Genomic DNA, 14,232 nt, shown 5'->3' with positions numbered 1-14,232 from the left:
CGAGGAGTATGGTAAGGAGACACTGTCTCTCCAAAGTTATTCACAACGCTTTTACTTGTAAGGAGGCAGATCTGAACAAGCATGGTATCAACAAGATGCAAATAATGACAAATCTGGTACTAAATTAAAATATTGCTGCTGATGGAAGGGATATTGCGCAGACTGCATCGTATAAGTACTTGTACAACTTATAAGTGGACGCATACAGGTTGATGATGATAATAATAAATAAAATAAAACAAGTTATTTTTAAAATATTAATTTAATAGCCCAGTTTAAAATATCTTACATGTTTATCTAGTATATAAATATATAAATATACAATACAGAATAATTTTTTGCTCATGGCACTTTCTTCTTAGTTTTTGGCTGCTGTTCTAAAATTCTTATGGTGAAACAACCTGAAAATAGATATAATTAAGATTAAGCCATTATTCTTTTTTAATAGTTTTTTAAAATCTTTTAATTAAAAATAAATCGAACATTAGACAATAATGAATCAACCTATATTTTAATGAAAATATAGTTATTGGTTGGTGGCGATTCTAAATAAAATCATTTACCTTCCCCAACAAATAAATATAAAGTTTAAGACTTAAGCGCCATCTAGAGGATAGAACATGTTGCAAATTTACATGCATGGTGGTTTTCAGATTTTCAATTGGAAATTTTAATCAAATTACATTGGTGTCTTATTTCAAAATTCTGTTTCAGAACCAGAAAAGTAGGAACCAAGTACAGTAAAGTGTCGATTATCTCAACGTCGATCAACCGGACGACCGCTTATCCGAACTCTCGACAACAGGCGAGCATAAGTAACTTTATGTCCCAGCTTGATTCTTCTGATCGATTTACAAGTCACAAAACGATGTAAATTGCCTCAAACACGGATTTAGATGATGCTGTATATAAGTGGTTTACTCAAAAGAGATTCCAGGGAGAACCTACTTCTGATCTGATTCTATGAAAAAGCAGTTCAATCCAACGAAAAACCCGGAGAGGTGTCAAATTGTCAAGCAAGCACAGGCTGGTTAAAACGATTTAAGTCGAAATATAGCATTCGTGAGCTTCAAATACAAGGATAAAAACTGTGCTGATTCATCAGCAGTAGATTAATTCTAAATTCAATTAAGGGAGTTACGAAGGAAGAAAATTACGGCCTTCAAAATGTTAACTATGCAAACGAAATTGGGCTTAACTGGAAAATTTTGCCACGAAAAACTCCAGGTCTCCAAACTTTTAGGTCCAGCATCTGGACCGAAAAAATTAAGAATCATCATATCGCTGCCTTAGCTTGTGCTAATGCGACTGGCGGCTCATTGGTAAATGCAAAAACCACGTTTTAAACATATTAATATGTCTGCGATGAATATCGTTTACACAAAAGAGTGCTTGGGTGAATAGTACAATTTCTATTTTATAGAAAGTTTTATAACCCTCTGTTAAAGCCCATGAATTAAAAAATGGCAAATGAGAGAAAATATTATTGCTTCTTGATAACTCCCCAACTTATCGATGTTAGAATGAAAAATACCTATCCTTAAAAAACTACGTGACCTAGCCGCTTGTAAACGGGTAAACTTGCTTTGGCAGATAAGAATTGAATTTTTTTTAGGCGTTAGTGATTAACGTTTAAAAAATCTTCAATTTTGTACCCAGAATATGTTTTGTTGCAAAGATTGCGCTTTTTTTGTTTAATTCCTATTTGTTATTAAAGATATAAATACATATTTGTATGTAAATATCGCTTTCATTCACCTGTTGATAAATATGTATGGCTATATCAATACACTTCGATTATCTGTAAAAAAAGATTTTCCGAACACACATATCCCCAATTAGTTCGGATAATCGACGCTTTCCTGTAACATCAATAGTCTTCATCAAATATTAGCAACTAAAAGTAAAGCATAACGTTCTTTTCCTGAGAGTTTAAAAAAAAACACAAAAACAGGTCGATTTTTTTCAAAATTTTAATATTTTTGTTCACATCGGTTTTATTCAATTAAATTTGTCGAAGTTATGACGTCATCGATTTTTTTAATAGAACACCCTATATTTAATTAAACAAATGAATAGTCCTTTCAGAAATCAATTTTTGCCGGGTAAATTTCCTTTTCTGTTGTAGACATAAGTTACAGATTTTTATTGAGCTATAGGAAATGCTATCGGCAGACTAATTATTGCGTCCAATTATTGTATCATTACTATAAAGTCCTAAAATGCCTAAATTATTAAAAAAAAGCATTAACTTACTATTAACAAATGGCCACTTTTATCCTTGTGAATCTTGGGGGCATCTCCATGTTGAATGTCAATTGTACCCTGTTTTCCTTTCATATTATGTTCAATACTGAAAAATATACAAATGAGTATGAATAAAACTTTTTTGAATCTAGAATATACTTACTGTGATTGGGCGATTATTTTCAAGACAGTTTTATCTTTTAATGTGTCCATAACATAGGTCAAGGCTTCTATCAAGTTGGGCACTTCTAAAATTAAGTCACCCTAAAAAAGAAACAATCATATTTATTTGTGAAAAATATACATTCATATGTATTTAGTTTTAACTTCCTTTGATAAAAAAACAAAGCAATAAAATATAATTTTTTATCAACCTTCAGATTCTACAAATCGTAAGACCCTCTCTGAAGTTTTTAATTTCATTTGAACCCCTTCAAATGAAGTTAAAAAATTTACATAAATTCACAAAATTATTAATTAACATGAGAATTCATGAAATGTTATGGTGAGAGTTTCTGGAAACACTTCGTGTCATATCATAAGATGTCTCTTTTAGACAATTCCCTGAGTTTAGTTAATTATTGTCATATTTATGTGTATAGCAAACGCCATTTACAATAACAGCAGTGGCTGGAAGCCAATCTAATACTAAACTTTAGCATTTACTAGCACCTAGCCAAAAAGCCACTGAATGAATGCAGAGCTATAAGTACGACGAACCCATTTCACACACCTCATGAATGTCGTTTAGTGTATTGTTACTATGGGTGTGCAAATACTAAAGATTATACTTCAAGCCTATAGCAAATAATTTGAGACTTCAAGATACATATATGTTGAAAAGAGCGGGGGAAAGGTTGCAGCTCCATCTCATTACTGAGTTGATTTCCATTTCTTCTGTCTTTTTTTACCAGTGTTCACTACTATTTTTGTCTGATGGTACAAACTTTTTATTGTCTTTTAAAGATTTGGTGGGTAACCTTTGTCATTAATTATTTCCCAAATTTTGTTTCGGTTAACCCAGTTAAAGTTTTTTCATACTGAATGAAAGATATATGGTTTTCCTGATCAAATTTTTTGCGCTTCTCGGTTGTTTGATTATATTATCACTACGTGAGCTCCATTTTCGAAATACTCTTGTATAAGCACTTCTTTTAGAACCTTTACTTCTTCTGTTTAGGTTTTTGCGTAAATGTAGGTTTTTATGCAGTATTTAATAAACTTTTAGAGTAGATGTCTTCAAAAATATCCTGAGCTGTACCAAGACCTCTGGCAGTATTAGTTTTTCGTGGTCTATTGGAATTCAAGGAAGAAGAAAAATTGGACTACCTCTTAAATGCTTTTGTTTTCACCTTTGCAATCAATTTAATTCTACAGTTTGTTAACAAATCAACATTTTTTTAATGGAATTATATTTTCTTGGCATGATGCTTCTATTATAGATTGAATGTTATAAATACTATCTTGACCAAATGGATCGCTAAGTTGAAAAGCTAATTTTGGGTGCATCCAAATCATTCTCATACGACAGACTTAAGAAATTAGAAAGACTAAACTTCAGATTTTTTTTAGAGTATAAAGCTCTTACGAGAAAGGGGGCAGATTTATAACTTAAATTCAATCCTCTGGAGCCATAAAGTAACAAATAAAACAAAACAGTTTATTTACAAAACCATTGTTGAAAGAATATGAACATAATATATGTGTTAGAAACATGAGAACTTCGAAAGAAAGATAGAGATACAATTGCTATTCCTATAAATGAAGTACTAGAGACGAAGCACCAAGCAAAGCAAATGACAAAATTCGAAGAATTACGAATATATAAGGTAATATAATCGAAAAAATAGAAAAGACTGTTGTGGTATGGCCATTTAGAATGAATGAATGATACTAGATGGCAGAAAAAATATGAAGTTGGGTCCCATTAAAAAAAGGAAAAGAGAAGGTTTGCTAAGAACATCTATCTTTGGACATACGCCTTCCCCTCATTTTTCTTGTACCATTTGCAGCCATCTCCTAGGTAAGTTGTGAATACAAAGAAGGAAGAAACAAAGAAAAATCATCTGGCTATGGCAGAACACATCATCACAGAAGACAACAATCAAATTTTATTCAAAGAAATCTATCTAATCAGCTAAAAACATCCATCTTTGGACATACGCCTCCCTCTCATTTTTCATGAATTCTCAATCTTGCGCCATTTGCATCCATCTCCTAGGTAACTAAATTGTGAAAAGAAAGAAGGAACGAAAAAAGAAAGAGGATAGAAAGAAGAAAAAAAGAAGAAAGAAGACGGTCTTCATCTGAACTATATATAGCGCAGATGCTCCAGAGAATCAGTTGTTAAGGTAAAATTACGAGGTCATATCTATGTCCACTCCTGTGTCACCTTTAATAATGTCTGACGCAATTGTAGACAGGAAGAAAAAAATCGGGACAAACACGGCTTGCAAATTTGTTAGAAGTGATGAAAAGGTTGTTAATGTGAGTCCATATGGGAAATGAGTCAATACTCACTATCTTGAGTATTGACTGTGAAAGATTGTGAGTATTGACTCATTTCCCATAGATATACTAAAATTTGTTAGAATTAAAAAAAACAAATATATTACCTTATCTTTTTTGATCAAATCCTCCGGAATTTGCACCAAAAGCATCTTGTCATTTTCTGGAGTTATCGTAAAAGTTAACCTATTTAAAGGAAGGCAGTGCTTGGGTTTAAGTGATCCCTTACATTCCAAAAGGTGAAGATTTTTACTACCAATAACCATTAGTCTCTCTCTTGGTTTATATCCATGCCTATCAAACTTTATGACATTCGTAGAATACTACAAAAGGAAAATACAATCAGGAGTGTCACCAAGAAATACTTTGGTAATAAATTACTTACAATTTCTTTATCACCATTTAGTTGTGATGCATAAAGTTCTTTCATTGGAATATGTATTTCTTGAACTCTATCAGGTTCGAAGAGATGTGGGACACTTTCTTTGTACGATTTCTTTTTATCTGAAAAAATTTATTGGTTAACACAGAAAAATTCGTAAATTTAAACTCAGTCAATATTATTATAATAGAGAATTAAAATATATTTTAATATAACCTTATTTGCGAGCTAAGCCCAAAAGGCACGTTTTATATTACTAACGCATTTATTATCACAACAGTAAAACTATTTTAAATTAAGACATACAACTTGTATATACAGGTTTATATACAAGTTATATAAATTATATACCTTAACAGTTCGCAGCCGGTCGACGTTGTTTATCTAGATTTCTCTAAAGCCTTTGACCGTGTACCGAATCGCAGACTTCTACATAAGCTAGAACATTTCGGAGTTCGCGGTACTTTACTTCGTTGGATAGATGATTTTCTAACAGATCGATATTACAAAGTTAGAGTTGGCGAATCTTTCTCACAGGACAGGTTAGTGGAAAGTGGAGTGCCTCAGAGTTCCGTCCTTGGACCACTGCTGTTTACGGTTTATACCAGCGATGTTCCTTATTATGTCTCAAGTAAAATATCGTTCTACGCTGATGACACAAAAATATATGCCAATCCAATCACAAACCAGCTAACACTCCAAATGGACTTGGACTCTATTTTAACTTGGTGTTCCCAGTGGTTACTACCCTTAAACGCCGGAAAATGTGTAGTGCTTCGAATTGGTAAAAATAACCCACTTGTGCCGTACTTTTTTAACGGGCAGCCATTAGATTCAGTGTTTTCGTATAACGATCTTGGTGTTATCATAAACAGCAGCCTAACTTGGTCCGACCATATTACCTCTATTTGTAAACGTGCGAACTCCAGACTGTATCTTATTCGGAGGTGTTTTTGAGAGTTTCAATGCAATCATTCTGTAAACTTTACACTCTTTACGTAAGACCCATACTTGAATACGCTGGACCAACGTGGTATCCTGATCTGGTTCGAGACAAGACTATGTTGGAAAACGTCCAAAGAAAAGCCACCCGAATTTCTTTGGGACCGAGAAGACCTTCCTATGCAGAAAGACTTAGTATGGTCAACCTAACTTCCTTTGAACTTCGCCGACAACGTGGAGACTTAATTACAACTTTTAAAATATTAAAATTCAATTTTGGAAATCTCGATGAAATTTTTATCATTAATCAAGATGAACGTCTCAGAGGTCATCAGTTCAAACTGAAGAAAGAAAATTTTTCTACAAGATCAAGGCAGAACTTTTTACCAAATAGAGTTTTTGAGTGCTGGAATAACCTTAACGATAACATTGTCTCTGCTCCCTCTACCAATTCGTTTAAAAACAGACTTGACCGTTTTACATTATAGTTAAAATATTGTTTTTCTTTTAAACCAAAAATTGTAATTTTATTTCTTTTATTTGTAATTTTTGTTTTTTTTTTACTAGTAGGTTATTAATGAAATTTCTTTGTTTTTGGGCATAATAGGGACAGTTCCTCTGCCCTCGCTTATGTATAATAATAATAATAATAATACTTCACATCCTGTGTGGCCCGGCGTATCTACCAACATTGTGCTCTGAACAATATCATAGAGCCTCAACAGAAAGGATGCGCTAAGGGGTCCATGGGCTGCAAGGAACAACTTATTATCGACTCAGTCATTTCTAACCAGGCATACAACAAAAAAAGAAACCTTTTTACTGCCTTCATTGACTAAAAGAAGGCTTTTGATTCAGTGCCGCATGAATGGCTTATAGATATATTGAAAATATATAAAGTCGATGATAATCTCGTGACCTTTTTGAAGCATATAATGGCAGAGTAGAAGACTAAAATTCACCTTCAAATACCGGGTGAAATTAATATCGAAACTGAAGATATCCCTATTAACCGGGGGCTTTTCCAGGGGGACTCGTTAAGTCCACTTTGGTTTTGCCTAGCAATGAACCCACTATCTCAGCTGCTGAACTCTACTGACTCAGGTTTTAGCATCAAAAATAACAACACTGTTGTAGCGAAGCTTAATCATCTGTTGTATATGGATGATTTAAAATTAATGGCTTCCACTCGAAACCACCTAGATGAGATGCTAAAAACTGTAGAAAATTTCTCAAATGATATCAGTATGAATTTTGGACTAGACAAGTGCCGTATACTAAACATAGTCAGAGGAAAGGTTCAGCCCGGAGGTTTCGATATGCAAGATGGCCAAAACATCGAGGCAATGGGTGAAAATGATATGTACAAATATCTCGGAGTAAAACAAGCGCGGAAAATTGACCATAAACAAATGAAAACCGAACTAACTTCGGAGTTCGTGCGAAGAGTAAGACAACTAAATCGGTCATATCTTAACAGTAAAAATTTGTTTAAGGCATTAAATACGTACGCCTGTTCCGCGCTGAGCTACTCATTTGGTATTATAAAGTGGTCAAAAACGGATATAGAGGGTCTTCAGCGGAAAGTAAGAACACTTCTCACAAAGGCGCAAAAACATCATCCACGTAGTGCAGTAGAGAGAACAACATTACCGCGGTATCAAGGGGGAAGAGGACTTATGGATATAGGTGAGCAATTGGATAAACAAATTGCTAATTTAAGAACTTATTTTCAGGTACAGGCTGAGACATCTACTTTACATCGAGCAATTTGCGCAGTAGATGATACGACGCCGCTTAAACTGAGGGAACAAGAAATGCGCATAAACCACCTGACTAAGCAAGACAAAATGCGCGCCTGGATGAGTAAACCTCTGCATGGGCGACATCTTAATGAGATCAGCCAAGAATATGTCGACAATACAGCGCCGAACTATTGGTTGACATCAGGAAAGATGTTTCCCGAGACTGAGGGTTTCCTACTTGCCATTCAGGATCAGGTTATTCCAACTAAAAATTACCTGAAATATATTGTTAAAGATCCTCAAGTCCAAAATGACAAATGCCGATATGGATGCCAAGCCCAAGAAACTATCCAACATCTTACCGGTGGCTGCCAGGCATTTGTCGGTACTGATTATAAAGACCGTCATGACTCAGTAGGAAAGATTATCCACCAAGAACTAGCTGACAAACTGGGACTTCTCCAAACCGACCATCTTCCTTATTATCAATACGTCCCTGATAGAATGCTTGAAAATGACAACTACAAGCTATACTGGGACCGCACTGTGCTTACAGACCAACCAGTGGCCCATAATAGACCCGATCTCATACTAGTTAATAAAATTACTAAGCAAACAACACTTATTGATGTGGCGATACCCAACACCAATAATTTACGTGTTAAATACAACGAAAAGATCGCCAAGTACAGAGATCTAGAAATACAAATCAGGAGACAATGGAGAATGGAAAGTACCCAGACGATACCTATTATTCTTTCAACCACTGGAGTCATCCCGAAGAGCCTCCTAGAAAACATAAAAAAGCTGGGTCTAAATGAACATCTATATAAGATTATGCAGAAAGCTGTGTTACTTTCGACGTCCAGATGCGTACGAAAATTTTTGGGAGATACACCGACATACCAAGTCACCTAGGACTCGATAACATGGAAAGAGTCCCACCAGAGCTCAATCCTTTTGATACCGTAGGTATCTGGGATGAGTGAATTTTCCACTTAGAGGGAGTGTGAGCCGTATGGCTAAATCTGGAATAATACTTTTACCTTTAAATAACGATTCCGCCAACACTTTCAATTCAAACTGTCGTTTTCTCTCAGGTGTTAAAGCCAGTCTATATACCCTTGACAAATGTGCTCCGTGCATGGTTTCTAAACGTTTGGAAGCGTCCTGGCAAACAAAAGGACATGGTGGCCAACGTCTGTATAAAATTTGTTTCGGAAGACTCTTGGATAATCTTTTCAGCCATTGAACTTTTGCCATTCTCAAGAATGATTTATTTTCGTCGGTAGGCGGACCATTTCGTGTGATAAAGCCCTTGATAAACCTAAAAAGTGTTAATATTAATTTGTGTGTAATTGATTGAATTATAAATAAAAATTTTGCTCAGTTGCTATGGCTTTTATTTTTTTCACAAAATTTATTATTACATATGGTAGTCGATCGATAAGATAAATACAGAATACTTCGTCCATATATAATTAGAGGACCTGAATACCATCTACTTCGCCTTAGTGGAAAAGTGGAGTGAAAGATATGGATTGCTCGAAAGACACATTCATGGTTGCGTAATATTATGCAATGGTGTGGTTCAGGGGAAAAGGTTTCAGGAAATTGTAAACATGTTGATTGCCAACGTCTGAATATGGAGACGGCACCTAAGACAGAAGAATTTATCAATAAGCAATTCAAGGAAACTTTTGTCTACGATCTTCAAAGAGTATCACAACATAATTTTTCTTCTTCGTCATCTTTTTTTTATGAATACATGACTCTGTCTGTTTTTCAATGTGCCTCCTGTAAGTTGTCGTTTCATCGTTTTCGTGGTCTTCCTACTGTCGTCTTCCTATTGGGGAACCGTCTGTTCTACTCCATTTGTTGTCATTCGGCTTATATGATCATTCCATTCTACTCTTCTATTTCTTACCCAGTCCTTGATGTTCTACACCTTGCATATACGTCGTATATCTGTACTTCTAGCTCTGTCCCATAGTGTCTTACCATCAATTTTTCTAAGTGTTTTCATGTCTGCTGTTTCTAACATCCTTTTTGTCCTCTCTGTGTCAGGTCGTGTTTCTGCCGCGTACATCATTATTGGTATGATGACTGTTTTGTAAATTCTGCCTTTTATTTCTTTCCCTATTTCTCCATATTATTTCATTCAGGCAGCCTGCGGCTCTGTTTGCTCTGTTCACTTGATCTTCCACTTCAGTTTCGAGCTTTCCGTACCTAGATAATGTGATGCCTAGATATGATAAATGTATAACATTGTTCAATACTTCATTACATGTTTAATTAAAAAATAACCTAATATTTCCATGTACCCCATTTTACCTACCCTTTCTTGAAAAACGAGGTATTTGCACATTTTCAAAATTGTCTATTTCTGTCCTTACGTATCTATTTTTTGTTAAATACTCAATATCTGTTTTCTGGTACCTGAAGACACACTTTAACTACATAATTGTGTAAATTTTTTTATTTCTATTTATAATCATTTCTAACCGTCATTGTTTTTCTAAAAAGGTTATAAATATTAAAATGTAGCATGGGCCTGTAGGTTATGAAGTCGGTAGTACCGCCTTTTCTGCGTTATGCGAGTTGGTGTTATTGCTTCCTGTAGACATCTATTGAATATTTTGGCAAGAGCATGCCATAATGTTTTTCCAGCCACTTTCAAGGCATCCGCCATCATTTCAGTGCCTCCGGGAGACTTATTGTTTTTCGTTTCTTGTACTGACCTTCAAAATTCATTTGGTGTTATATCCGGCAAAATTTGAGGTCTCTGATTAATTATCTTTAGTAATGATTGACTCTGGATATATTGCTCTTCTTTGTATAGTTGGCTATAACAACTCTCTTCAGAGTTCATAACTTGATCTCGATTTTCGATGATATGTCCAATAATTTTTTTTCAATTTTAATTTAAAATTATTACCTAATCTTAATGTATCCTAAAATATAGTGCTGAATCCGTATGTATTTTAATTTCAATTAGAGACGATAAATATATTTTATTAAATCTCATTTACTACACTACACATACCTTCTGATTGCAAATGCTGCCTTCTTGCGTTTCTCGGCCAAACGTTTAGCTAGTACTCTTCTAATGTACTTTTGAATAATAATAGCAGATTCCCTCATCTTTCGGTATCTTGTTCTTTGTAGGTAACCCTTCCAGTGTGCTTCAATTATGGAAGCGATTTCATGCTTTTTAACTTGGAATGCATCTTCAGTTTGGAACAGCGTTTTTGGATGCCTGATGAAAATTTTAGTCCTGAAATATATTAAACAAATATATATTATGCTTTATATCAAAATATTAATTTCTAAATTACAATTTAATAAAAGATACATGATTAGAAATGAAAATGTAACAGTAGTGCTAAATTTATCTATTTCGGAAATAAACCAAGCATTAATAAATTGAAAACAATTAAAAACTCTGCTGTACAGTATATCGTTAAAAAAATAACTTACTTTCCCATTTGATATTCTTCTTTATCGTAGCCAAGGCTATTAACCAAAGCCTGGACACCGTTTTTAGCATTTCCTCTGTAATTTGGCCAGGTTTCTTTGGAAAGACACTTATACCTCTTTAGGAATCTTTCATAGTCTCTGCGATACGCAAAACCGGCTCTACGAACTCTTAAATTTTCCATCAAACCCAAGTATGTTACTTGATGTCCTACTAGTTCGAAGTCAAAGATACCTGAAAAATATTTTACTATAGTTTAATTGTAAAAAGGTTTTAAAATATCTAGATAGCTATTAAAAATGTATATATATGAAAAGGTTTCTATATATGTAGAGTTTCTGAAATATGTTCGTATATTTACATAAGGTAACAAACAGTGGAGTTAAAAAACTGAATTCATGATTAAAGATTCGTCAAAAATAATTTGTATACATTATGTTTTGTGCCGAAAATTAAAATTTATATGAAAGTAGAAGACTATAATGGACTATAAATCGCTTTCTCTTTCAGATCGAGATCTTTAATTAGTATAATATTAATTACATATTATTATATTTAAGGAATTATTACTACTAAGAATCTGCGCTCGATAATCGACTATGTAATCCAACGTCAAACTTCCCAGCTGAAAACAACTGACGTAACGGTATACCGTGGATCAGAAGGTTGATCCGACCATCGTTTACTTATGGCCAATGTGATAGTTAATTATCGCAAAAACAATAACACTCAGGTACAGAATATAGAAAAGGGACAAGAAGTAACATCTCCTAAATATAACCTAGAAAGCTTAAAAGAAGATTCAACGAAATTTCTTTACAAATTACGACTGGCCACAAAATTACAAAATGTGTATCAAGAAAATATATCAGCGGAAGAATTATATCAGCAGCTTAAAAAATGCATTCATTAGGCTGCAAGTGAAGCTTTGGGGTATAAAGACAAACATGAAACAAAAAATCAAGAAGGTGGTCGGAGAATATGCAAACGTTAGTAAAAAAGAAGAAAACTGCTTATCAGAAATGGATGTCAACGAGAAAGGAGGAAATTTTTATTTAAATGGGAATAAGCTACAATTAAAGGTTAAAGTACGTTTATTTTAAACGTACTTTAACCTTTAATTGTGGCTTATTCCCATTTAAATAGTAATTACTTTAACATGCCACAAGAAAATAGCTTTAGAACAATACTGAGAAAGGAAGTAGATCACAAAATATATAAAAATTAAATCGAGATGTAAAAAGAGAAGCAGTGAAAAGTAAAAAGATGTGGGATCGAAGATGTGCAGAGGTGGATAGGTATATGGGTGGAACAAGAGTTGGGCAAGCTTGGAAGGTGATAAAGTCTCTGCGGAGGGAAGGGAAGGAAAAATCTAACTTACAGTTAATAGATCTAAAACAGTGGAAACACCATTATGAGGTCTTCTGACAGAGGATAGATGTAAATTCCAAGAGGTCGAAATGGAAGACTTTTAATAATTTCCTAAGCGAAAGAAGAAAAATGGAAAAATTTATTAAATATTCCAATATTGTTAATATTCGTCATCACAGACAAATATTAATTGTGAATATTTCGGTCAGGTGTCAACACCTGACTGTAGGATGAGGCCGAATATAATAAAAAAAATTGAATAAGCAATATTTTAAAACACATTCTTTTACAATCTATGATGGAAGTTAAATTATTTTATTCTGTTTATCCGGCAAATTACTTGTACGTCTAAATATTTTTTTAAGAACTATAAACATATAAGCATACAATTCAGGAGCGTGAGTGTATTTTTTATTGAATTTTTTATTTTTAGATGGATTTAAAGAAAAAACGTGCTACCTGGAGTCAGGATGATTAAAAAAAGCGATGGGAGCTGTTAATGAAGGGATGTCAGTCAAAACTACATACAATACCTACGGTATCCCCAGGCGTACGTTACGCAAACATGTAAGTAGCGGTGTAGCAACCAAGAAGTTAGGACTGAAACCTTCCTTGGAGGAAGCTTAAGAAAAAAAAACTTACTCAAAGATTTGCTTGCTGAAGTTGGGTATCCACTTACAGCTAAAGTTCTCCGACGCAGTGTATTTGAGTTCAGCGAAAAAAATAATTTGCAGAATTCGGTTAATGAAGGAGAAGGTTTCGCTGGGCGAAAATGGCTCTAGTTATTCCTACTGAGGAACCCAGGGGTTGCTAGAAAAAAGGCGCAACATATGAAACCAGGAAGAGCTGCAAAACTGAATAAGTGTATTGTCGATGATCATTTCCAGAAATTAAAAATATCATGACCGAATTAGAGGCATTTGACAAACCACAGCACATCTATAATATGGATAAATAGGGTTGTCGCCTGTCCCTCTTTAAGTCACTTCAAAGAAAGGTGAAAAACGGCTACACTTCGTTGCTCCTGAACATTGTTGGACAGGTCATTCCTCCAATGACCATTTTCAAAGAAGAATGAACGGTATAATGGTAATGAGCGGTAGAAATGACAGACAAGGGCTCAATGACTACATCGACCTTTATCAAGTGGCTGCATCATTTTGCCAAATACAAACCTGCAGGAGACGTTTTTCTGATTTTTTATGAAGCATCGTCACGTTTCGATCCAGATATTTGTGACGTTGCTGAAGGTCACAGTATTAGACTGTATTGCTTACCTAGCAATACGACTCATGAACTTCAGCCTATGGATAAGTCAGTATTTAAACCATTCGAGTCGTATTGGGATGACGAAATCTAATTACGTTGGTCAACAAATAAAGAGGAAGAAAACAGAGCATGTAATAGACGGGTATTTGGAAAAATCTTCAGCAAGATATGGCCAAAAGCTGCGTCTCCAGTTAATGTCATGTTTGGATTCCGAGCTACTGAAATTTATCGTTTTGATCCAGAATCTATTCCTGACTGTGCATTAGCTCCTTCCCATCCTTCACAACGTT

The 14,232-nt window shown here is 34.4% G+C and overlaps 1 protein-coding gene across 2 annotated transcripts in view; it reads right to left on the bottom strand.

Annotated features, from left to right (window-relative positions):
* Nucleotides 1-243: 243 nt before the first annotated feature.
* Nucleotides 244-14,232, bottom strand: part of LOC140448035 (unconventional myosin IC-like) — a 116,112-nt gene continuing 102,123 nt past the window's right edge. For both annotated transcript variants that reach the window (XM_072541080.1, XM_072541079.1), the window contains exons 11-18: nucleotides 11,305-11,536; nucleotides 10,871-11,101; nucleotides 8,871-9,151; nucleotides 5,141-5,259; nucleotides 4,863-5,078; nucleotides 2,411-2,511; nucleotides 2,257-2,353; nucleotides 244-401 (exon numbers count right to left, since the gene is read on the bottom strand). In XM_072541080.1, the coding sequence (XP_072397181.1) occupies nucleotides 387-401; nucleotides 2,257-2,353; nucleotides 2,411-2,511; nucleotides 4,863-5,078; nucleotides 5,141-5,259; nucleotides 8,871-9,151; nucleotides 10,871-11,101; nucleotides 11,305-11,536 (1,292 nt within the window). In that variant the 3' untranslated portion in view covers nucleotides 244-386. The remainder of the gene's footprint in view (nucleotides 402-2,256; nucleotides 2,354-2,410; nucleotides 2,512-4,862; nucleotides 5,079-5,140; nucleotides 5,260-8,870; nucleotides 9,152-10,870; nucleotides 11,102-11,304; nucleotides 11,537-14,232) is intronic.

This window comes from Diabrotica undecimpunctata, chromosome 8, assembly GCF_040954645.1.
Source record: "Diabrotica undecimpunctata isolate CICGRU chromosome 8, icDiaUnde3, whole genome shotgun sequence".
In the NCBI taxonomy this organism is placed as follows: Eukaryota; Metazoa; Arthropoda; class Insecta; order Coleoptera; family Chrysomelidae; genus Diabrotica; species Diabrotica undecimpunctata.
This window is presented reverse-complemented; position numbering and strand designations above follow the sequence as displayed.